The following is a 26,238-nucleotide window of genomic DNA, read 5'->3' as shown; positions in this document are numbered from 1 at the left end:
AAAGAGTGAGTAGGATGTATCTAGATTTACATTTTCTACAGAACTTTCTGTGATTATCTGTGCTGACCGAAATGGCAGCCACTAGCCACATGTGGTGCTATTGAGTACATGAAATGTGGCTAATGTGACTGAGGAATTAAATTTTAATTTTATTTCATTTTAAGTAATTTAAATTTAAATTTAAGTAGCCATGTGTGGCTAGTGGCAACTGTACAATGAAGGAAACTGAAAAATTCAGTCACCTGATCTTATTTTTACAATGCCAGCTAACTTGATAGACTGAATTGGAGTTGATTATTCTTCTGTGACACTGAGCTCCTGTTCTAACCTCCTATAAATACTAACCTGAACAAGTCATGTGTGTCCTTACCTTTATTATGTCATCAAGTTCTGAAAGGGTCAGCCGAGGCATAGTTAGTGAGTCGGAAGACATCCTCAGAGACGCGTTCACCCCTGCAATCTGTTCCCTCACTCTGTCATGCTGTTTCTGCACGAGGAAGAGCAAGGGAGAGAGGAAGAAAAGGTCGCTTTAGATAAAGAAGGCATCAGGGAGAGTGCTGTCAGCTTGCTGCCACTGCACTCCGACAGATCCAGGTTCCTATCCCAGACCCATCAATGAATTGCTGTGTCACTCTGGGTAATTCGACCCGGCCCAGGCTCAGCTTTCTCATTTATAAAATGGAGATAATGAAAGTAAGCACCTCAGGAGCTTCAAAGAACTTAGTTATGATTATTACTTACAGTGCCACCACATCAAAGAGAGTTCACACTCCAGAGAGGGCCCTTGCCTCTTTCTCCATAAATGTGAAATGGGGCTAGGGATACAGGATTGAACAGGCTCTGTATTTGCAGTAATTGAAAACTGAATTAATTCCAAAAAGCATTTATCATGTGCTAACTTTGGGCCAGGCACAAATAGCTCATTTGGACAGGAATAAAGTATATACAAAAGAATCTTAATGTCCTTTTAAAAATTTAAAATGGCCCTATTATCAAGCATAAAACTGTGCTCTCGCTTCCTCCTACTCTGAGCTCTTTATGTTAGATGCTCAGATGTTCTGAGGAGGGAAGTTGCCCAAGTGTGGTTATATTTTTTTTCTTCTTTTTCTTCCAGTTTTTTTATTGAAGTATAGTTGATTTACAGTGTTGTACCAATCTCTGCTGTACAGAAAAGTGACTCAGTTATACACATGTATACACTCTTTTTTTTAATATTCTTTTCCATTATGGTTTATCACAGGATATTGAATATCATTCCCTGTGCTATACATTAGGACCTTGTCGTTTATCCATTCTAAATGTACTAGTTTGCATCTACCAACCCCAAACTCCCAGTCCATCCCTCTCCCTCCCCCACTCCCCCTTGGCAACCACAAGTCTGTTCTCCATGTCTGTGTCTGTTTCTGTTTTGTAGATAGGTTCATTTGTGCCATATTTTAGATTCCACATATAAGTGATATCATGTGGTATTTGTCTTTCTCTTTCTGACTTACTTCACTTAGTATGATAATCTCTAGGTCCATCCATGTTGCTGCAAATAGCATTATTCCGTTCTTTTTCATGGCTGAGTAGTATTCCATTGTATATATGTATCACATCTTCTTCATCCATTCATCTGTCAATGGACATTTAGGTTGTTTCTATGTTTTGGCTATTGTGAATAGTGCTGCTATGAACATAGGGGTGCATGTACCTTTTTGAATTATAGTTTTGTCTGGGTATATTCCCAGAAGTGGGATTGCTGGATCATACAGTAATTCTACTTTTAGTTTTCTGAGGAACCTCCATACTGTTTTCCATAGTGGCTGTAACAACTTACTTTCCCACCAACAGTGTAGGAGGGTTCCCTTTTCTGCACACCCTCTCCAGCATTTGTTATTTGTAGACTTTTTCTCTTTTTAATTTTTTTCTTTTTATTAATTTATTTTTGGTTGCATTGGGTCTTTGTTGCTGCACACAGGCTTTCTCTAGTTGCAGCGAGCAGGGATACTCTTCGTTGTGGTGCGCGGGCTTCTCGTTGCTGTGGTTTCCCTTGTTGCGGAGCCTGGGCTCTAGGCACGTGGGCTCTGTAGTTGCTCTAGGGCGTGCGGGCTTGTTGTGGCGCTTGGGCTCTAGAGCGCAGGCTCAGTAGTTGTGGCACACGGGCTTAGTTGCTCTGCAGCATGTGGGATCTTCCTGGACCAGGGATCGAACCTGTGTCCCCTGCATTGGCAGGCGTATTCTTAACCACTGCATCACCAGGGAAGTCCCTTTCTTTTTTTTTTATAAATTTATTTATTTATTTATTTATTTATGGCTGTGTTGGGTTTTCGTTTCTGTGTGAGGGCTTTCTCCAGTTGCTGCGAGTGGGGACCACTCTTCATCGCAGTACGCGGGCCTCTCACTGTCGCGGCCTCTCTTTTTGCGGAGCACAGGCTCCAGACGCGCAGGCTCAGTAGTTGTGGCTCACGGGCTTAGTTGCTCCGCGGCATGTGGGATCCTCCCAGACCAGGGCTCGAACCCATGTCCCCTGCATTAGCAGGCAGATTTCCAACCACTGTGCCACCAGGGAAGCCCCGGGAAGTCCCTTTTATTTGTAGACTTTTTAATGATGGCCATTCTGACCGGTGTGAGGTGGTATCTCATTGTAGTTTTGATTTGCATTTCTCTAATAATTAGTAATGTTGAGCATTTTTTCATGTGCCTACTTGCCATTTGTTTGTCTTCTTTGGAGAAATGTCTATTAAGGTCTTCTGCCCATTTTTCAATTGGGTTGTTCCAAGTGTGGATATATTTTTTTGATGAATGCTTTAACTTATACTTTCACTTTGGGGTTCTAGAGTCAGGGATCTTATGATTTTGATGAAATATTGTAGAGCTTCAGAGATTGAAAGCAACACAGAATGAAACTTTAACATGGAAAAAGTAAAAGACCCATTTTATAATCTGAGTAAAAAATGAGCTGGTTACTTTAGAAATGGTAATTTAAATTAGAATTGAAATTTTTGTTATGGTATAATCTAGGATATCACAGAAATAATTATAAAAGCCTATACTTGAATGATATACTTTAAAACTTTCTAAGTTCATCTTAATGTCTTTTCTCACTCCCTGGACTCTTTTCTGATTTAGTGGACAAGAAGAATGAAACCCATCTTCTCCAAATACCTTGCTACAGGGAAAGACATAGGTCTAGGGACAGAAAAGTTATCTCATTTGAACATCCTCTCAAAGCAAGAACATTAAAAAAAATCAATTTCCCCTCAAAATCCGTCAAGCTTAATACAGTGCGACTATCTGGGGTTAATTGTTCTTGTCTTCACAAGGAGAGGTAGTTAATACAGCTCTACACAAAAGCAATATTTTAAAGTATGTACGGAAGGGAGGTCAAAAAGATTGGTATTATCTAGCTGTCTCAGAGCAGTTTTCCTGTTATAGAGTTTGGGATATGACCCCTTCCAGAAGCGCTTCTATCTGAGTTGCCTTAATGGAACACAGCTAACACCCTGAAGTAACAACCAAACTTCAAAGCCATGTGTGAACAGCACTGCCTGATAAGCTCATTGGCAGTAGTTGGAAAATGATATACTTCAAGTTAAAGGGTTTCTGTCATTTACCAGATATAGCATTAGACAGAAATGAATAAAATTAGCTTTGAAACAAAGATATTCCCACAGAAAGATGGACAATTTGAACAAAAGAAAGTTTAGAAACTAATAATTAGTGAAAACGACAATAATTAGCACTATTTAGCATGCTTCAGTATCCATTTCACGTATGCAAAAAATAAAACAAAGTTTCCTGACACTTAAAAAGAGATAGAAACAGTCTTGGGAAGGTGGAGCTTTGGAGTTTATGAGAATCCCTAAACAGACAGAATCTCATTTCTTTTTTCTTTTTTTTAAATTTTTAAATTTTATTTATTTTTTTATACAGCAGGTTCTTATTAGACATCAATTTTATACACATCAGTGTACACATGTCAATCCCAATCACCCAATTCAACACACCCTCACCCCCACCCCCCTGCGGCTTTCCCCCCTTGGTGTCCATACGTTTGTTCTCTACATCTGTGTCTCAATTTCTGCCCTGCAAACCGGTTCATCCATACCATTTTTCTAGGTTCCATATATACGCATTAATATACGATGTTTTTCTCTTTCTGACTTACTTCACTCTGTATAATAGTCTCTAGATCCATCCACGTCTCAACAAATGACCCAATTTCGTTCCTTTTTATGGCTGAGTAATATTCCATTGTATATATGTACCACATCTTCTTTATCCATTCGTCTGTCGATGGGCATTTAGGTTGCTTCCATGACCTGGCTGTTGTAAATAGTGCTGCAATGAACACTGGGGTGCATATGTCTTTTTGAACTGTGGTTTTCTCTGGGTATATGCCCAGTAGTGGGATTGCTGGGTCATATGGTAACTCTATTTTTAGTTTTTTAAGGAACCTCCATACTGTTCTCCATAGTGGCTGCATCAGTTTACATTCCCACCAACAGTGCAAGAGGGTTCCCTTTTCTCCACACCCTCTCCAGCATTTGTTGTTTGTAGATTTTCTGATGATGCCCATTCTAACTGGTGTGAGGTGATACCTCATTGTAGTTTTGATTTGCATTTCTCTAATAATTAGTGATGTTGAGCAGCTTTTCATGTGCTTCTTGGCCATCTGTATGTCTTCTTTGGAGAAATGTCTATTTAGGTCTTCTGCCCATTTTTGGATTGGGCTGTTTGTTTCTTTAATATTGAGCTGCATGAGCTGTTTATATATTTTGGAGATTAATCCTTTGTCCGTTGATTCGTTTGCACATATTTTCTCCCATTCTGAGGGTTGTCTTTTCGTCTTGTTTATGGTTTCCTCTGCTGTGCAAAAGCTTTGAAGTTTCATTAGGTCCCATTTGTTTATTTTTGTTTTTATTTCCATTACTGTAGGAGGTGGATCAAAAAAGATCTTGCTGTGATTTATGTCAAAGAGTGTTCTTCCTGTGTTTTCCTCTAAGAGTTTAATAGTGTCCGGTCTTACATTTAGGTCTCGAATCCATTTTGAGTTTATTTTTGTGTATGGTGTTTGGGAGTGTTCTAATTTCATTCTTTTACATGTAGCTGTCCAGTTTTCCCAGCACCACTTATTGAAGAGACTGTCATTTCTCCATTGTGTATCTTTGCCTCCTTTGTCATAGATTAGTTGACCATAGACGCGTGGGTTTATGTCTGGGCTTTCTATCTTGTTCCATTGATATATATTTCTGTTTTTGTGCCAGTACCATATTGTCTTGATTACTGTAGCTCTGTAGTATAGTCTGAAGTCAGGGAGTCTGATTCCTCCAGCTCCGTTTTTTTCCCTCAAAACTGCTTTGGCTATTCGGGGTCTTTTGTGTCTCCATACAAATTTTAAGATGATTTGTTCTAGTTCCGTAAAAAATGCCATTGGTAATTTGACAGGGATTGCATTGAATCTGTAGATTGCTTTGGGTAGTATAGCCATTTTCACAATGTTGATTCTTCCAATCCAAGAACATGGTATATCTCTCCATCTGTTGGTATCATCTTTAATTTCTTTCATCAGTGTCTTATAGTTTTGTGCATACAGGTCTTTTGTCTCCCTAGGTAGGTTTATTCCTAGGTATTTTATTCTTTTTGTTGCAATGGTAAATGGGAGTATTTCCTTAATTTCTCTTTCAGATTTTTCATCGTTAGTGTGTAGGAATGCAAGAGATTAATTCACTTTTATTTAGGAAATTTTTCAATGACTTACTAAGAGATAGTGATGACTGAAAATCAGGGCAGAGAACCTAATTTAAGTTGGGTTTGCTGACAATAAACAGAGCTAAAGTAATGAGTTTGCTCACAGTTGCTTCCTATTTTTGACACTGCTTTTTCACTCTAACCTTTACAGATATGTCCAAAGAGGCAGGTGTCTTCCTATCAGAAGATGACCATTCTTGGTGATGAGTGTGTGCAACACTTGGCGCAGAAGTGTGAGCATCACCAGTTCTAAGTCTGGCAGTATGGGCATGCACAAATCCTGGCCCTGTAGGGTGACTGCCTTGGCAAGCTCTGGCCAAGCCTGGGAACTTTCCTCACCTCTTTGTAATTGTATGACCTTGGCTTGAATTAGACTCCCTATCTCTGCAGCTGCTGATCAGCCAGGCTGTGAGATCTGCTTATCAGGCCCTTCCAAAAATTATACATATCTTTACAGGAACATGGTTCCGGGTTGCTTTGGGATTTTTACTGCTCTCAATATAAAAAAAGTTAGGCACAGGAATCATGCCTTGTTTACTCAGTTGCAAGAGCAATACATCCAACACAGGTGGACACAAGCACCAGGAACAACTGCATTCTTATCAATGCACAAGCTCAACAACTACAACGGTTTCAACTTGATTTTAGGTGTACACACTTATATTAGCAAATTATTGTGGCAAAAAATGTACATATAATTTAAAAAATAAAGATTTAAATGTACCAATATTTAAAAAAAGTGTTTACCAACTGTCCCTTCTTGGGATAACTTCATGTTGTATATGCCCGAAATGCATTTACAGTTAGAGTGTCCGCTGTACCTTGTGATCCCGCTGCCTGGCTGCTGTGGCTCTGTTCACGTCTTCGGCATCCCTGATATGGTCAAGGGCCAGGTCAAGTGACTCCTGGAGGTCTGACAACTTAGCATTATAGTCATCCAGCTGCTCCAGGACCACAGGAAACAGAGAGTGAGTATCATTGTACTGCCGCTGCCAACTCTCAGCCTGGCTCAGCACTGGGAAGAAAGGTACATAGAAACTCAGTCTGGACTTCTCCCTTCTCCTCCCATCCCATCCCGTACTTAGAAAGATGCAAATTCATCAGGTTATGTCTTCTTTATAGCAATAGCGATTGAAGCTGTTGTTCACAAAAACAGTCCCATCTTTGATATCTGAAGTTTTAAATACTATTTTGTAGGGTTTGGGAGCCCCTGGACCACCATCAGCTAAAATGGGAGTTGATTAGTTTTCCCATGAAGATTATGCTTTAAGTAGAAATGATGTCATTAAACTAGGTTTATTATTACCGAGATTATTAATAATTTGACCATACAAAGGAAACTTGGATATACTACAGTCTTACTATTAGAGACAACCCCAGTTGTTCTGTCTGTTACTGGCAAATGATGTTCACAACCATTCATTTTCTGTATTCTCTCCAGGCAGTTGTTTTTACTCAGCTCCTTTAGGTCAAACCTAAATCATTATCTTGGAAAGAAGATTAAATGGCAATGATATATTCTTAAACTTTGCATATATCTTAATTCTCTGATCAAAGTTACACGCATTGACTATGTGCCTTAATTCTATTTTTTCTCCAGGGACTATCAGTCTGTCTTATTGAGGTTTTCTATTTACTTTCATCACCATGAGCAGAAGATACAAAGTTCATGGCTGAGTAGAGAAAGTGGTTGAAAGTGCATTCACTAGGCGGAAGGCAGCTAAGTGGGAGATGTACTTGGTTCCATTTCCCCAGAACAGTCTTGTTAAATCCCAAAATAGGCAAGGAGTGTGAAAGCATCTGGCTGTGACATCAGAGCTCCAGCCTTCCTGACTGCTGGCCTCATCCTGACTCAGAAATGGGCCTGAGATTCTTCTTTATTTCTTACTGTTTCTAAGACCTTATAAGTTTGCTATCACAATAGGCCTTTATGTCAACAATGTTCCTCTTCTAGAATATTCACAGTAAGTTTTAACAGAAGTTGATAGTCACAATTGTAGGAAAATGATCTAACGTAGGCGTTCCTAACCCTTTCTGTATCATGGGCCCCTTTACAATCTGGTGAAGCCTTCAGATCCCTTCTTATGTGTTTTAAAATGCACAAGATAAAATACATAGAATTAAAAAGACCACTATATTAAAAAAATTGGTAATATAACAATATATGTGCTTCTTTATTAATGCATTAACTAACAAGATTTAGAGGTGAGACCAATAACTGCTAAAACTTTGAATTACTGATGAATTTAATGTTGTGAGATAACAGTACCAACTAAAATATGATATGCAAACCTGGGGCTTCTTTTGTTGATTGTGTAGATTAAAAGAGACACAAATTCTTTGTAACTCTTCCCATCAAGAGCGGAGTCTTTTTCCTCACCCTTGAATCTGGACGGTCTTGACCAACAGAATGAAGATGACATTGCTGAGTTCCAAGGCCAGGCCTCAAGAGACCTTGCCCTTTCCATGCTTGCCCTCCTGGAAGGCTTCTGCCATATGAACAAGCCTCAGCTAGCTTCCTTGAGGATAAAGCCCCACATGGAGGGAGAGGCCCAGCCATTCCAACTAAGACCCCAGACATGTGAGTGAGCTCGACCATGTCACATGGAGCAGAGGTGAGCTATCTAGGTTGAGTCCAGCCCAAATTACCAACCTATGAAATCACAAGCAAATAAATGGTTATTGTTTTAAATGAATATGTTTGGGGTGGATTGTGAGATACTAATTTATAACTGATACAGTGACCAAGTCATAGATTCACAAATACTGCTGTGGTTTGTTACCTACATTAATCATTAAAGGAATGTTCAATTTCCATTGAAGGCTCAAAGTCATTAAAAAGTCATTCATGGACATCAGAACATGAATGTTGCTGGGCTTGTAGCTTTACTGTCTTCTCAATGAGACTTACTGTAGTTCTGGTAATTGGTTCCCCTTAGCTTCCCTTCCCTTGTTTTTCACCAACTGCTAAGTTCCTATTTCTTCTCCTCAGGAGTAAAATTTTGTAGATTCCTTGTGGAATCTCAGCTGTTTCTCAAAAGCTCAAGGTTGGGCCTGAATCTAAAAATCCTGGTCATATAGTCAAGTTGTCCTGAATGACTCCCTGAGGCCACGTATAAACTCTAAATAACTGAATATTGGGAATTGGTTGCTTTGACCAAATGTTGCCCTGTGACTGGGTGTCCTCTCCTGGACCCACAAAGGAAACAGACACGTGCTGGGCTCTAGGAGTCGAATATACCTACATTCATAGGCTTCGTCTGCCTCCTCATCCACAAGTTCCCGTTGGGTGAGGAACGGTTGACGGCGTCGGATCTCCTCAAGCATCTTCTGGGCCAACACCAGTTTCTCAGAGATTTCCTCAGGGCTAAGTTCCTGATCTTTCCCATAATAGAGCATCTTGTTGTTGATATCTGAAAGGAAGGACACGGTGAGAGAAGACAGTAGGGAGAGATGACTGGGCATTTGACAGTGATGTCACTGAAAACACGGACAGTGAAGACAAAGGGAAGGGCTGATCCTAAAATGGAAAGAGAGACTCAGCAAAGACAGCATGCTGATGTTCATGCTGTGACTGTGTTGGCATCAGAGTTCATCATATATTCCAGGGAGAGGTTAAACCCGAGGAAATCACTCTTCTTTGCTTTTCATTTGGTGTCTTCAGAACAGGAATGGAATTAATACAAAGCCTGCCCTGATTTCAGCTGAATCTGGTTTCTATTCTGATTCAAAACCGTTAATATTTAAGACACACAAATCTGGGGTCTTTGACCAACCTTTTATATAAAATACATAATATGGAGAAAATGTTCTGAGGTATCTCCTGTCACATGCAGTAGGCATTGGAGATATTAATTGCAATTTAGCCAAGGATTTTACCCAAGCTCTAAGCCAAAATGAGTGTATATTGACAGTTGTTTAAATAAGTCTTTCAGATTGTCGTACAGACTAGATGTGATATAGAGGTTTGCTATAGTAGGATGTGAGTTTTTGCTCATTAATATATACATTTTTTTTGCAATTGCTATTTGCCTTTTGTGGTATGACTGTTTGTCAAGATTGTGCCGTTTTGACTTTGGGTCGTTCTCACCCCACACCCCACATCTGTAAGTAGGACGGAGAATTTCAGAACCGCAGGGACTGCTGAGGCTCAGAGGCATTAGATGAGTTGTCTGAATACTGGCGGAGCTGAGCAGGCCTCTGGCTCCCTCTTCCTACTACATATGATCAGATGATAGTTATGTAATTGCCACCTTGTCCTACGGCAGCTCTAGGAGAGGAAGCATTTTATCTTCCTGGCATAAATGAAATTGTCTGTCTTTGGTTTACTATGATCTATGTGGTTGGCCAGACAAGAGGGGTAAACAACACTGGTCTCACATAAATCACACCAGGATAAGGGCTTGTATTTTATATGGATAATAGCTTGAAGGTCACCAGTAGTTATTTTAGAGGTGGTTTGGAGATGGTTGGGAATAAGGAATGACACACTATTGGTGTTGTGAAGCATCCCTGAATTCTGAAGAGAGGGAGATAAATGGGAGAAGAGGTTTTCAGTGTTGTAAATATTACTGAGAAAGTTTTAGGGAAACCAAGATATGTTTAAAAAAAAAAAAAGAAACTTACAAAGGGATTAAATATTCACTTTTCAAGTAAAGTCTAAAATATTAACTCCTGAAATAAACTAAACATAGATACTTTTCCTCAGATCTAGCACTTGCAATGCTGAATTTCTTGGCATTTTGATGCAGATATTATTTTTACAATATGGCTTATTTTATTTTAGTCACATCTGGTCTAGATTAGAAAAAGGAAATACAGAGAATAATATTTTTGCCTTCGGTCTTTGAGACTGTTCATATATTATTTTAAAAAAGGTAAAAACTGATGGAAATTATTGTTTCCTCTTTACATTTCTTTTGTATTTCTTCCTTCTTTCCTATGCCCTAAGGGTCAAATAAGAGGACTTAGATTCTTTCCAAATGAAATAACTTAGAATCAAAATTTGAGCTACAACAGGAAAGGTGACATTTTTTTCTCAATGGCTTAATAAGATGCTGGCTTTATTTGCTACCTAGAGGGACATTTATTTCTTAATTAGATGAGATCAGCTAATCTAGGTTTAATCTTACTTTTTGAATAAATCAACAGGAACTCTAAAATATTATAGGAAAAGAATATTTTATTGGTAGATGCAAAAACATGAGATAGTGAGGATGGGAGCAGGGGATGTTTGAAATGCATACCATTTGTTTCTATTATGTATTATGGGCACCAAAGGAAATATAGCAAAAGATTAATCTTGGCTCCATACATCCCTTTTCCTGGAATATGCTCTCTATACCTCAGTATAAAGATATGAATCTTCCACTGTGTGTCCCTTTATTGTCATTGTGCCCTTGAGATGCACCTGGAGTTGTCATCCAGCTCTTAATATATAGGATAATAAAAACTATGGAAACACACAAATACTGTATCTTAGCAGACTGTAACCCAAGGAAATTCTCTTTATCTTAGAACAAACACAATCGCCTGTTTTCTGTCAGTAAATTGAAGGTTGGCTTTCAGTGTGCTATTAAGATAGTCTTCAAAATGCAGCCTGCACTTGTGAGAAGTTAGAACACAAATAAGTAAACCCTCAAGAAGAAAGGTAAAGTCTGCCACAATTTTATGCTTTAGGGCAAAGAAATCTTCCACACCCCCTCTTGGCTTTTCTTCTGGATTTGGGACCAGAGCATGCGGCCTGCCTGGTCCTTGGGAAAGCATTATAGAGACAGTTTAGGACAATTTGCATTAGTGGACAGTTTACTGCCACTCTAAAGGCAGTGTTTTCACTGCAAATAATTGAGAAATATGTGACTCCTACTCAACTCTTGCATTTTACAGACAACACAGTATGTAATTCCCTCTACCAGAAAGGTATTTTGGCATTCCATTTCTGTGAAATGCCTGGAAAGGGAATGATTTTCTACATTTATTTTTTATTTTTTTGGCCTCGCCACGCCGAGTCCTAACCACTGGACTGCTAGGGAATTCCCTCTACCCTGTGCATTTACTATTGAAAATAGACAGATAGTAAGCAGAGATGAGTGCTCAGAAGTCCCAGGTAAACAAACTTGAAAGAAGATCTTACATGAGTCTAAACCTATAACACTCTAACAACAGGTCCTGGCACACAATAAACACTAACAGTAGCCACTATTTTTATTGTTGTTAATAACATGAAAGATTCCTTGGCATGAAGCTAAACCAGAAGAGAATATATTTACCTTGGATTTTATCCCTCACATCGTGGGCTTGCTCTGCAAGCTGAGTTGCGTGGTTAATGGTATCCATGCTTTCCTTCTGAGCCAACTGGCTCTTTCTTGTGGCTTGACTTTCCTATAAATAATCCACATAAATACCAGATTAAATTTGCAAGAAGGAAAGGTTGTGCATGTGCATGTGGGGGTGGGTGGGCATAATGTATTCCATAAACATAAATTTCCCTGACATGTGAAAGTTCTAGAATATAGAACATGGTCTCAGAAATCATGCATGAAGACGGATGTGATGACCCACTTTAGAATTATAGATGCTCTTCCTAAGCCATCAATCACAGTTCAACCCAAACCAACCATCTTATGTATGTAATTTACCCTTTGAATTTTTATTGTATCTCAAGATGCCAGACTAGGGAATTACCCATGTCTGCTGATCAGTTTGACATTGTGCTGACTGAAATGCTTAAAGGTTCAAAGGGAAACTTGCTGAGAAAGCAGGCAGATCTCAAAATGCTCCATGCATTCAGTGGCTTCTGGGTGGTCCAGCCACTGCTGCAACTGAATTACCACAGAGATTTAAAGGATTATGCTCACTGTGCTAAATGCTGCCTTCCAAATTCCCATCAACATTGATGGCACTTGTGCACAAATAACTACTCAAGCAGCTTTGGCTCAGAGTGAATGAAGTTCTTCCCTGAGAAGCCGTTTTCATTCTTTCGACTCTGTTTCACAGAGCTCCCATGTAGGATCTGTCAAAATGAAATCCCAGCTCAAATGTGGCTCCTGAAGAAAGGATGTGTGGGTGTGCATGTGTACTTGTGTATTTCTCTCTGTGTGTATAAGGTCAGAAGCTGATCTAAAAAATGGTTCAAGGCCAGGACACAGGCCTGTATGCACAGCATGGGGACGTGTACTTCCTTTTGGCATCAGAAAGACTGACTCATGGGTTATACTTGAGAGGAGGGAGAGTTCTTCAGTCTGGCATTTGGTGAAGTGCCCACTTGCCTCGTCCAGTGTCTTTTTGGCTCAGCTCTGTGACAAAGGGCTGCAGTACCTGACTGGACTGCAGGGTGATCTGCTACACAGAGTTCTGGCTGGTAGACCCCCCCCCACCACCACCCAGGACAGGAGAGTGGCTATTTCAAATTTCTCTCCTTTCATCCACTGTTCCAGCCGGAGGATTAGGCCATGATTTTACCTGGAATGTTTTCACACTTCCCAAGCATAACCCAAGCAAGTGGCTCTTCATCAAGGAAGAGAATGCAGACATGGTATCCTAGCAGACACATGCCCCAGGAGCTTTTCATCAGGCATTTTATCCGAAATCTCCTCCATACAAAGCTCCCTGCGCAGCAAGACTGCGGCCATCAGCCCCTTCCCTAAAGCATGGGCTCTGTGAATGGACATTGCAACCTTGAGTCACGATGTTCTTTCCCTCAATTCCAGTCTCCCTCTTATCCTGTTCTAATGTTTTCCAGAGACACAAAAATCTGCGGCCACTTTAAAATTAGATGATACAGAAAATAAGATGAATCTATTCTTGATGTCACCCTTCCCCACCTTTAAAAAATAGGGACACAGACATATAAAACATTAAAAAAATTTTAACAAGTTGATTTTTGGTCCAGTTTAAATTGAGTTATACTTAAAAAACACAACATGCATATTTTTGACTTTGGCTTCATCCTTCAAGGAAAAAGATTTATTGTTATTACTGTGTTCATTTAATTGATTTCTTGATATGGAAACTTTGAATTATTGAAGTAATGAAAGACAGCTGGCGGATGTCATAGCTCTAAGACAACCTCTTCTGACAAACACCAGAGGGCGCTTAGATATATGTATTTAATAAAAGACAGCGGCAAAGAGGAACATGTTACTTTAAATTGCAAAATTACTGGATATAATGTATAGTGACGCCTTATTTGAAAGTTCTACTTTTTTCTTTAACTTTGATTATGGAAGGAAAATAATGATATGGGCACATGGTAAAACAGGGGCACCCTGCTTTAAGAAAAACTGAAATTAAAAAATTAGCTTACAACTATAAGCCGGTTGATGTTTAGCATTACAAATGGATTAATCATTTACTCACCTCAACAGTGAATTTTCCTTGTACATATTTGATGTAAAAAGTGGCAAGAATTTTATTTATTATACAGTGCATAAAGTATAGTGTACCTAGAATACTATTAAATTGAGGATGATAATATCTAGGATGGCCATATACTTTATTGTTTAAACTGGGACACTTTTGAGAGGGAAAGGGGAACTTTTAATAATCACTCTGGGAGACAAGCATAAACAGGGGCCTTCTGGACAAAATGGTAGTAGGAATATTGGCGTGCCATTTCAGAATCTGTACAGTGATATCGAATTTGGGTTTAAATATCTTCTAAACATTGACTTCCAAATACCTTTCCAGCCTTGATCTCTTCTCTTGAGCTACAGACTCAAATCTCTGGCATCCACAGAGAGCTCACCCTTAAAAGGTCCAGAGAAATCCATTCTGAATTTTTAGTCTTGGCCATCAATTTCTCAAAGTCAGAGCTTACATCCTTGCAACTCTTCATATCCAATTGGTCACTGAATCATTTTTATTCCACTTGTCATTCTGGCCTCTCTTCCTGGTCCCCACCACCACAGTCTCACTTTACCACTGCTCACTGCAAATTCTTTTCCAATGAAGACAAGGCAGCAATTGACCACTCTTGTTTGGACTACTGCGGCAGTCTACTGATGGTGTCCCTGTCTTCAGAGTCTTAAACCTACCATCCCCACTTCAGAGGAATGTTTCTGAAGCTTCACACCTAATCAGCTCATTGTTGTAGGTAAATGCTCCAGTACCTTCCAAAGTCCACAGGATGAGCATGGTGGGCAAGGTTCTTCATGATTTGGCCTCTGAGAACTTCTTCAGCATTGTCTTCTGCTCCTTGCTTTAATATTCTGCAAGGCCAAGGCCAAAGTTCTTCAATCTTCTGGTCAATTGGAATTGAAACATATTTTGACTTTTTGTCCTGTCTTTTTATCAGGATTGGAGATCAGGCTTGGAGATCAGGCTCAGATGCTTTTGCTGTGTGGAAGTGACCCACTTTCCTCCCAACCCTAAAGATCTTTGTACGTGTTGATATATGGGGAGCTTTTGCTGTGGCTCCCCATAGGGAAGGAGTAGGGAAGAGATGGAGGAGATGGAGAAGTGGAGGGAATGGTGCAGCACCCTCCTGGGCCAGCCCTTGGAGACTGGGCTCTACAGTGTACCTTTTGGATCCAGATGGCAAAGGGCGGCACTGAGATTGAGAGAGGGCCACCATCTTCACTTCTGCGTGTAGCCTAGTCCCACTCTGACTTTGAGCATGGTGGCTTTGGGAATATGGGAGAGTGGAATCTTGACACAGGCTTTGGTACTTTCATTACAGACATGACCAGCAGTGGCACAAGTGAGACCTTTTTGAGCAGCAGCTATTTGGGAACACAAATGCATGGGCATCCTGTAGGGGTTTCCAAGAAGTAGCAGGTGGGAAAAGGCAGTAAGATTTATCAAAAGGGGGCTAGAGGACTTAGATATGGAGGTCGGGAAAAAATACAGTAACTTTAGGTTAATATAAATTGTGAGATTTGGATTACATGAGATTCATGTGACAGGTACTTTGCATACAGAGGCATAGCTGACCCTTGAACAACGCAGGGGTTGGGGGCACCGACACAGTTGAAAATCCACGTATAACTTTACAGTTGGCCCTCTGTATCTGAGGTTCTGTATCTGCGGACTCAACCAACTGTGGATCATGTAATACCGTAGTACGTATTTACTGAAAAAAAACCTGCATGTAAGTGGACCCGTGCAGTTCAAACCTGTGTTGTTCAAGGATCAACCGTATTTTCAAGTTCAAGAGGCAACGCTACTGTGATTTTTTTTATCACACTGTGGGAATCTACAGTGAAATCCTTCACTCTAGCTAAAGATAAATATTAGTTACTTTTTTGATAGAAGGCTTTCTAAGACAAAGCTTTTCTTAAATCCTTCTAAGAATCAATTATGGACTTTTCTAGACTAAGGGCTTGAAGGATGCTTGAGAAGTCATTAAGACCCTCTCTGGGTGTTTGTTTCAAAATGTTTCAGCAGGTTCCTTCACCATCAGGACTGTTTGTGTCGTCTCCAGGTCGCCAGAAGGATGTTATTTTCAATAAGAATCAATGGCAACAGCTGGGTGAATGCTCCAGTCGCTTTATCATCAACTTCTGGCTTTGGTGGTCTGCTCTCATTGTTCAGGAGCCTTTTCTACTGTGATGTCCCTTTCAAGCTTGCACTACTTCCTCCCCATGAAAGGCTGCATTTAACTTATATTGGAAGTAGGAAAACTGTACAACAAAAGAATCAGTAACTCCATGTCTGAGCTATGGGAGGAACTAATCTTGGTGAAAACATTTCCTCAAGAATTTGAGACACTTTCAGCAAGTTCTAGCCATGACACAAAAAAAATTACGAGTTTTCACAAAGATTTCTTTCTTGGTATTTCCTTTGAAACTTAAGCGATCTCACTGCTCTTCAAACGCTCATGGTTGGATTAACATGCTCCATTGCATGGGAACGAGGGACACAATTTTTATATGCATTTAAAAGTAGTTGAATCTTCCAAGGATCCAATTAGAGTAATTCACATTTTTAGAAGCATAATCTCTTAGTTTAAGAGGTCCAAGGTCAAAAGAGATTATCAGAGTTATTTTAACCTTTATTTTTGTAGAAAATGAGAATTGTTTTTGAAAAGAACTTCAACAATTTATAACGTCAAGCATCAGTATCTGAAAGCAGAAATTCCGGAGTACTCTGGGCAGAACTGGTGGAACATAATCAGGGAAAAAAATGTGTTAAACATTTTAACATGTTAAACATGGCGCCTTGTAGCTTAGTTGTATTTTTTTTATTAGTACAGAGGATGGATATTTTTCCATTAGGCTCCTGGGGAATGTGTTTAATAGTCTCTCACATTGACTTTGCTCATGTTTTAATGTTTTTCTTGTTAATTTGTGAGAGCTTTTACAAGTCATATTTCCCTCGACATTTTTCTTAGTCTTGTTGACTTTTTTCATTTATTTAGTTGTTTTACTAGGTATTTGAAATTTTATCTTGTCAAATCTATTATTTCTTTTTATTATAATTCTTCACACTATATTTAAATGTATTGTTATTTCCTTTCAAGGTTTAATAATTATCTAGTTCTGTTTTCTTGTAGATTTGAGATTTAAACTCAAGTCTTTAATCTGTCTGAAATTTATTTTAGTATATGGTATAAAATGAGGGTCCAAAGTGGTTTTTTTCCTGCCAAACTGCAAAATTGCTTTCTCAACACAATTTCTCTTCTTTCATTATTTAATGCATACTTTAGCAAACATTTAAATTTTATATTCTATATAATAAAGTTTATTTCTGGATGTTCTATTGCTCTTAGCCATAAAATGTTAAGGTGACAGCTGAACGACTATCCTAATTAAAACATATATCAACCATATTTACCAGCAGCAAATACAATGAAAGTTTTCCATAAACCTGTTTTTTCAAGGAAACCAATCAAAATGGGAGGACACAGTAGAGACCAAGTATATTAACTTTCTCCTCAGGTCTTGCCTTGATTTATTTTAAGGCACCTGGGTCACTGCATTTTTTCTGGGCTGTGTTAAGCCTCAGTCATTTGTGACTAGCCAGTCTCACACCAGCTAAATCCCGTCTCTGAAGTTAGTCCCAGAAACTGAACACATACCCTTCCAGCTAATTCCTCCACGTCAGACAGAAGGCTTTTCATTGTGTTTTCAGCATTGTTGATCTGTATCTTTCTTAGGACATATTGGTTTTCTCTTTCTGACAATTTTGTCTGTGGAAAAAAAAACACGTATTTTTCCATAGTCAGTAGATGTGCACACCAGCTTTGTAAAAATATGCAGAAAACTCTTTCAGTGTAAGAGGACTCAGAGCAGAGTGTGAGCCTTTATTCTCAAAATAGTGGGGTCCACAGGCTACTGCAGGCTGGTATGAAGTTTGAGGCCTGCACAAGGGGGTGGAGGGCTCTAGGGGCAGAAATTCTGCAAGCTCCACTTACCAGGCTGGAGATTCTGGCTTGGGCTGTGCTGGTTCTGGGGAAAGAGTATCTTTTCCAAATTTGCACAAAGGCACAATATAGACTGGCAGTGGCCTTGGGTGTCTGAGCCTTAAAACTTCAATTTCGCAGGTCTTGGAGGAAATGATAACCCACGTCAATCAGTGCAAATGGAGTTTAGAAATTCACTTTCCTCTTTTTGGTGTAAGGAGAACAATTCTCTTTATTTCAGACCATTTTCCCCTTTCTTTTGAGCAGTTTGGTCCAAATGTGGCTTTCCTTCGATTACTTTGGAGTAAGCCCTTCAATCTTGGCACTGACTTCCCATCAGCTATAATATTATTATATATAATATAATAATTATTTCTACCTTGAAGTTGTGCTGTTGGGGAAAGAGGATTCAAGTGGTATCAAAAGGACTGAGTCTGGGTAACTCCTCTGAGAATTAGTGCCTTCATGTGTCCAAACAGATGAGTCTGGTTAAGAACAATTCCTAAACTGGGAATAGAGTACTCACTAAGATTCCATCCAGACCATCCAGGTTCACAATTTTGTGATTTTTGTTTTGTTTTACACTTTGCACATTTGGGCAATTGCTGTGGATATCATTTGCACCTCCAAAAAGCAGAGTAATGAGCACTTTCTATGTTAGGTACTGTTCTAACTGCTCTGCATATAACAACTCACTGAATTCTCTCAACAACCCATGAGATGGGTATAATAATTATCCTCAATTCCAGATGAGGTAACTGAAAAATAAAGAGGTTAAATAACTTACCCAAGGTCACATAGCTAGTAAGTGTCAGAGCTGGGATTTGAATCCAAGCATTCTGGTGTCAAAGTTTATGCTCTTAACCATTATGCTAAACTGACTAACAAAGTAAAAAAGTATGCTGGTATTAATTCTATTATCCTTTCATCAAATCATTATTGTCTTAAAAAATATCCGTTGGTTGTGATTGAAGCCCATGATTTAAAGGGGGGAAAAACAACTCTTAAAGCTTAGACATACAAGCACTGTTATGGTTTTTGACTATTGCCTGTCTTTAACTTGCTTATTAAATGTTAACTACTAGATCTAGGAAGAGAAACAGAGCATGTGAGTGTGCTTGTGTATTTGAGTGTGTGTGCGAGATGAGAAAGAATGTGTGTCAGTGAGAAGGAAAGGTAAGGGCAGGAGAGAGAGGGAGGGAAGAAGGAGGAAAGAGAGAATGAGAGTGTGTGTGTTAGTTTTTAGAGAAACTTCTGAAAACACAGCAAACTGAAGCTAAGGTAATGGTATGTTTGCAATGTTGACTTGAATAAGCAATGTACAGCTCCACTGAAATAAGAATGTTTCTCCTCCATCAATAGCTTTGTACATAGATACTAGTTTTTTAGTCATTTCATTTTCCATATTAACCTTTTTAACAGATGACAGCTCTTGGTTTAGGCTGGAGTTCATGACTGTAATCAACTTTTCATAATTTCCTAGGTCTAACAATCTGTAATATAACCACTGGACTCAGATACCAAAATGGATAGGAATTACCAGGAGTGACCCTATGAAACCAGAATGAAAATACACAGAAGGTATACCATTCCTGCATACTTTGAGGAGGTAGATGGTGGAGTTGATTTCATTCACATGCCTATGAGCAGCGGCACCAGATGACACACTCAACAGACCGGATTTGCTTTCTTCAATGGAGAGCGCTGCTAACCGAAGGTCATCAGTCAGATCCCAGATGCACTTATCGCAGCCTGGAGGTAAAATGGGTATGTCATTTCTTCAAAATCAAAGGTCAGCTGGGAAGCATGCTGCTTTAAGTCGATTATTATATGCACTTCCTTGGTTAATACTACTTGTAATTTTGTTTCCTGAGGAGTTGTTCTGGGCCAGGAACTAGTCCTTACACTCAAAACAGAGTAGGGCCTAAGATGAGCCAAAGTGTACATCGGGCACTTAAAACGTAACAAAAAAACAAACACATGCAACTGAAAAGTAGGTTAACGTGAACACTAAAGGCTGAACTGAGAAAGAAAGGAAGCACAAAGGGCAAGGCATCTGAGAGATGGGTGGCAAAGGAGAACCCTCCCTCCACTTTTCTTTGGTGGTAGGAAAGCTGTCTGGGATGACTCTCTCCATGTCAGGCTTTGGGCTTCTGCTTGGTGCCGGCTAGTGAAGACGGAACGTGCCAGGCATTCCCCCTCTCCTAGCAGCTTTTCTCACTGCCTATTGAGGCTCTAGTGCCTTCAGCTCACCCCAGGGATGTCTCAGCGCCTCCCCATGGCCCGACCTCCTGTTGGGATGAATGGTTCAGCAGAAGCAGGTCTGCAGGACATCACTGTTTGCGAATATCACTCCCTGATAGCTGACGAACCTGCACACATGGTTAGGTAGGTGGCAGTTTCTCGTTGCTTCCTGCATTTCACGTTTGAGTTCCTCTGACCACTGTCATCACCCCCAGGACCCAGCGCCCTCCTGTGACACACTCACAAAGGACACCCTTTGAAACTTTTCTGTTCCCAATCTCTTTCCCCCAGACTGCACTCTCTTCTAGAGAACTGATAAATGGAGACTAAAGTGTTAATGGTTGTTAATATGTTAATTTGTTATTTGAAGTTCAACGCAGACTTCCTCATAACACTCTCTCAAAGGAATGGCTCCCCAGCCAGTATATCAGGCTGGTGGAAAAGATGCGTAGGGCCAAGCAGGCACCTTGATGTCTTTAAAGTGACCTTGCTTAGGGGGTCACCTATGCTGTCAGTGTGTAAACTCTGTCCTGCTTGTGCCTCCCAACCTATGTCACCTTCAGTAATATTAATCTCTTGTGCCCACAGGGACTGAGCGGCCAAGATACTTTTGTTTGGGGGAAGGGATATCTAATATTAAAGCAGTCTTTAAACCACTCTACCTAAAGCAAATATTAGTTACTTTCTTGATAGAAGGTTTTCTAAGGCAAAGCTTTCCTTAAATCCTTCTAAAAAATCAATCATGGACTTTTCTAGGCTAAGTGCTTGAAGGATGCTTGAGAAGTCATTGAGACCGGGTCTGGGCATTTGTTTTGAAATGTTTCAGCAGGTTCTTGCACCATTAGGAATACTCATGATTTGAATACCAGAGGGGCAGGAAAGAGAGAGGGCAGCTCCATTTCATAAGGCCTGAATATTATATTTCTGGTGCCACTTCAGATTTAGAGTGATTTGAGAAAAGCCACTTAAATCTCTTGGCATCTCAGTTTCCCCAGTGTTGTAAAGCGTAGTCTGTGGATTACATTATCTGAGGACCTGAAGAGATAATACAGAAAAAGGAGCTACAATGAACTCAGTCACTGGGAACTGTATTTCCAACTTAGCCTTTACCTACTAAGTAAGATGCTGAACTTAAAGACTTGATAAAATAAATTTTCTAAAATAGAGCTGTTTAAATGTAAATCACCTATCTGCCCATTGGAATCAAGTGGACTGAATGTCTTTTGTTTAGGGTCCATTTGGTTGAGGCATAGACAGGGTTAAAGCCAAGGGTGGGACTCAGGCAGTTTCTAGAGAGAGTGTATTGCATAGCTTTTCTTAATCCTACACCTGCAGCACATTAGAGAAAGTGGGGTTAGTCAATCATGTACTGTTATTTTTACTTATGGTTGGGCAGTCCATGCCTGTAGGGGGTTCAGAACCTTCTTCCAAGCATTCTCCGGTTACGCTGTCACATGGGCCTCCCCCACAACTGCACACTGTGGGAAACAAAAACAAGAGATTAGGGATTCATTTCTTAATGCCTAAAATATGGCAATGTTTTTGTGGTTTGTAGAAATACTGGCTATCGGTATATAATTCTTCAATGGGGATTAATTATATTCTTTCTTAAGATCGTGTGGAATACATGATTTAGTGATTATTCCTCTCACCCAATTAAGCCCCAGCTCAGGGAGATTTTCAAAGGTGACCCTGGGGCAAAAGTAAATCTAAATGTTCTAGGATTCCTTTCCCAACTATTTGAGATTCTGACATGACTCTGCAACTGCTTCAGTCCAAAGAGCTCCTGGTCAGTTTCACAAGGTACAAAATGATCACAGAGTCCATCATTCAGCTGGAATCTGAGAGCCATCCTTTCATCACAGTCAAATTCTCCAGTTAATCCAACTCCAGGTTTGATTACTGCCAGGTGTGAGGGAGGAGCAGCCCACTAGGAGTGAGTGAGGAGACGCAAGAGCGATTCTTGGGTCCCACAGTGCTTGACTCTTGGCAAGACTGACTCCAAACCTCCAAATGATAGCTATCAGTGGGATAGCTAGTAACAATGTCATGGAAAGAATTAGGACCACATTTACATGAATTTAGAAGATCTGAGAGCCCATTATTAATCTACTAATAATTTTCAAGAATGCCTTTTGGAAAAAAACAAAAACAAAACCCTAATCTCACCAGACTGTTCATTTTCCACTGAGTTTTGGAGTGGAGATTAATTTTTTTTTAACACCTTTATCGAAGTATAATTGCTTTACAATGGTGTGTTAGTTTCTGCTTTATAACAAAGTGAATCAGCTATACATATACATATACATATATCCCCATATCTCCTCCCTCTTGCATCTCCCTCCCACCCTCCCTATCCCACCCCTCTAGGTGGTCACAAAGCACTGAGCTGATCTCCCTGTGCTATGTGGCTGCTTCTGGAGTGGAGATTAATTTTTAATATTTACAAAGGATTTCTTAAGCTATCTAGGCTAGCAATAAACTGGAATTGTGAATTTCCTCCCACCTCTTAACTGTCTTTACAGAATAATCATAAAAAATTAGCTTCAAGGGTAACATACATTTATTACATTTTGGCTGTTTAATGTTCCACAAAATGTAAATTTATTAAACAATTCAGCAAGATCATGCTTTATTGCTTCTAGCATCAGCTTCTTTTCTAAGACTGATCTGCATCTCTGTAACTTAAACATGAGTTTACATATTGACATGAGTCAATATTTTGAGAATCAGGATGTCAATGTTTAAGTCTTTGATTTTGCCAACACTCTTTCTGATGCCCACTTTCTCTCTCTTTAGTCTGACTGGGCACAGAGCTCGTCTCCACTCTGTTATTCTCGGGGTTATGCTTCTGTGCACATAGCTTTCCTGGAGACATGTTTACTTTTATTGCGACTTCTGCAGATCATATTTGTTTCCTTCTCAATTTCAAACTCTTCACTTCTTAAAAATCTCTTCAAGTGGACATCTGTTTCAGTGAGAGAATCTCCAATTGAAGCATGCCACAAGAGCACAATACCTCTCCCTCACTCTTCTTCCCCTCAAAGTCACATAAGAGAAGGAATATTCAGTCTCAGCCTCCCTTTAGTCCTAGAGGAAGGCAATTTAACTTTACTTCTGAAGAGCTTCACTCTCTGAGGCAAATGGAATGGAGAAATCCTGAATAAAATTTGTACCTTTCAGTCTAACTGAAGTCTGACCAGGAAGATTTCTTATACTATTCCTGAAATATTTACTCTGCTAATGTGAGGAAATAGGGGGATGATTAAACTACCTATGGCTTGCTACTCTATTTCACTGAAATGTTGATTTTACCAAACATAACTAAAAAGAGACACATAGCTTGCAGAGTAAGAAAATTGATGTCAAGCATGCAAACTTTCATTCAGTCCTCTGGTCAATGACAGGTAATCTATGGAAGTCTGATTTACTTCTTTGATCAAAATTGGAAGGACATAAAGATGATAAGACAAAAGTTCACTAGTGTTAGTGTCTCATGGTTCATTCTACCCATGAGCTAAGCTACATTAGTCTTGATAAAAATACCTACCCCTAGGAGTATGGGATGCACATTCCTATATTGCCCTGGAAAAGTGTCAAGGGAGTAATTGCAATATTTCCCCAAGATAAATTCATCTAAATCCAGCACTGACAGAGACCCTGCTCCTATCACACATGTGCCGGCTGGGTAGCTGCTGCAGCATGCACAGCACCGTACCTGCACAGTTCTTGGCTCTCCTGGCATCCCCATAGTAGCCAGGTGCACAGTGTTCACACTTGAATCCGGTGGTGTTGCGTAAGCAATTCCTACACTGGCCAGTGACCTCATCGCAGTCTTCAAAGATCAGGTTAGGATCTGAATTTCCACTGCAGTCACATTTCTTACAGGTGCTTCCAATCAGCAAGGGGTTTCCATAGTAACCAGGAGCACATCTGAAGGGGAATCACATGTTAAAAATTTAGCATCCATAGTTTTCTTCCTTTTTATCTTCTTTCCTACCTAGAAGAAAGTGTAATGAATATTTGTGTATTGCTCTCCCAGAATTAATTCCCACTCTCCCATCTTCCTAATAGGACCAGACTTTAAGGAACTACCCCTCCCCATTGTGTTGTAGCCCATTCAGTTAGGCGAGACCTTCAGGTGCAGGAGTGTCTGGATATGACCAGGGTGGGGGCATTTTTGGTCACCTCAATCACTGGGGTGCACAGCTGGCATACGACGGTGGGACTAGATATGCTACATTTGGCCGTGAGATATGCCACTAGGGCATAGCTAAGAATTGTCCTGGACAAAATGTTAGTAATACCTTCACTGAGAAACACTGGTATGTATTCTACCTTGCCGTAGTGAATTGTTCTGATAGCCTAAACCTGAGCCAACCAGTGCCTGGCATTGTCCTGGCCGAAATGGTTTGGCTCAGGAGTGATTCAGTTGGAGTGGAGCTCAGGGCTCTTGCTTGAGGGTTGTGTGAAGGCCTTCTCTCCCTCTGCAGGTGAATGAAGAGGCAGGCAGCACGCTTAGCTCTGGCAGCCGTCTTGTGACTGAAGGAAGACAGTGCGGAGACAAAGCAGAGGGCAGAGCTGGGAGTACCACAGATAAACAGAGTTGGGGCCAGATGGCCATTATTCTGTATGTTTTAGATATATGAGCCTACAGAGGCCAGGTGCCTAACTGCATTTGCTGTGGAGGCAGAGCTGAGGCCTACGGTCACGCCAGCTGGCCTTAATAAGTGACTCCAGCCCAGGTGGAGAGCAGAGGGTGAACTACCTCCAGCCTTTGCTGGCCTTGCCAAGCTATGCACTCTGGGGGGGCTGCCTCTGACCAGAGGAAAAGCGCCTTTCTCTACTTTTTCCAAAAGGTAACCTGTCGGCCAGCAGAGGCCCTGCTCTGAGTGATGGGACCACAGGCCCCACCTAAGGGGGCAGCTGCTTCTCAGCTCCTATCAACTGTTTCTATACTGTAGCCTTGAGGGAATGAAGGATCTGTGTTGTCAGATCTTATTTTTAAAGGAAAAAGTTGAAATTCGGATTTTTATGTGACATCTCAGTTTTTAAAGGTTGGCTCAAACTTTGTAAGAATACTTTTTGAGGCAAACTACACGCTTTTTGGCTGGCTGTGGCCCCCTCTCTGCTATGGACCTAAATTAGTGTTGAAGACTGGCTAAGGTGGGCTGAAGATGCTTTGGGAGTGGCTGGAAGGAATGTGCAGTCACACCGTCATGGGACTGAAGGTCAGGCACAGGAGTTAGTTTTGATGAGAGAGAAAAAGAAGAGAGCCAGTGAAGGTTTCTGAGTGATAATAGTGATGGTGAATGAAGCCGGTGTCGGCATCAGAGTTCAGGACGGACTCTGGGCTGGAATGGGAGATCAGGGTTGGGTGGGGAGGGCCTGGGGTAGGACCTATGCCTTGGGAGTGGAAAGGAAGAGAAGACTTTCCAAGGACACCAATAAGAGCCAGCCAGCAATAATAGGACACCACCTTTTTAAATGCTTCCATTTAAAGTAAAAGAATCATGATTCAGAAGATTTGAAAAATAGAGAAATGAAAAAAAATCACATCTGTAATCCCAAGATCTTAACAATCACTGTTCAACATTTTGCATATGTTTTTCCAGGTTTTATTCCTATGTCTCAGTTTTTTGATGTAGTTGTAATGATGGTGTATGTTCAGTCACTTGCAATGTATCTCATGACTTAACCCAGGTAAGTTCATTTAGTTACCACAGACACCTGGGGAGGTAGGGCACGCAGGCTTGGCATTCCGAGGCTGAGAGGCTACTTTGGTTTTCCAAGCTCACACAGCTAGGAAGTGACAGCATAAGACCCAGACCTTCTGACCCTGATGTTCTTTCCTTTGCTCTGCCCTGGACCACACTGCTGCTGCTATAAATGAATGAGTGAATTCATCCAACAGAAGG

The 26,238-nt window shown here is 40.3% G+C and overlaps 1 protein-coding gene across 4 annotated transcripts in view; it reads right to left on the bottom strand.

Moving 5' to 3' along the window:
• LAMA4 (laminin subunit alpha 4) overlaps window positions 1-26,238 on the bottom strand; it is a 147,338-nt gene that overhangs the window by 59,335 nt on the left and 61,765 nt on the right. For 2 of the 4 annotated variants that reach the window (XM_068551210.1, XM_068551209.1), the window contains exons 6-13: window positions 24,039-24,253; window positions 21,703-21,798; window positions 19,677-19,828; window positions 17,753-17,863; window positions 12,003-12,114; window positions 8,979-9,146; window positions 6,555-6,748; window positions 371-487 (exon numbers count right to left, since the gene is read on the bottom strand). In XM_068551210.1, the coding sequence (XP_068407311.1) occupies window positions 371-487; window positions 6,555-6,748; window positions 8,979-9,146; window positions 12,003-12,114; window positions 17,753-17,863; window positions 19,677-19,828; window positions 21,703-21,798; window positions 24,039-24,253 (1,165 nt within the window). Of the gene's footprint in view, window positions 1-370; window positions 488-6,554; window positions 6,749-8,978; window positions 9,147-12,002; window positions 12,115-17,752; window positions 17,864-19,676; window positions 19,835-21,702; window positions 21,799-24,038; window positions 24,254-26,238 lie in introns of all 4 variants that reach the window. The other 2 variants (XM_068551211.1, XM_068551213.1) reach the window with 2 other exon arrangements.

The sequence above is a fragment of the Eschrichtius robustus genome, chromosome 9 (genome assembly GCF_028021215.1).
Source record: "Eschrichtius robustus isolate mEscRob2 chromosome 9, mEscRob2.pri, whole genome shotgun sequence".
In the NCBI taxonomy this organism is placed as follows: domain Eukaryota; kingdom Metazoa; phylum Chordata; class Mammalia; order Artiodactyla; family Eschrichtiidae; genus Eschrichtius; species Eschrichtius robustus.
Note: the sequence above shows the minus strand (reverse complement) of the source record. Positions and strands in the feature narration are given on the sequence as shown.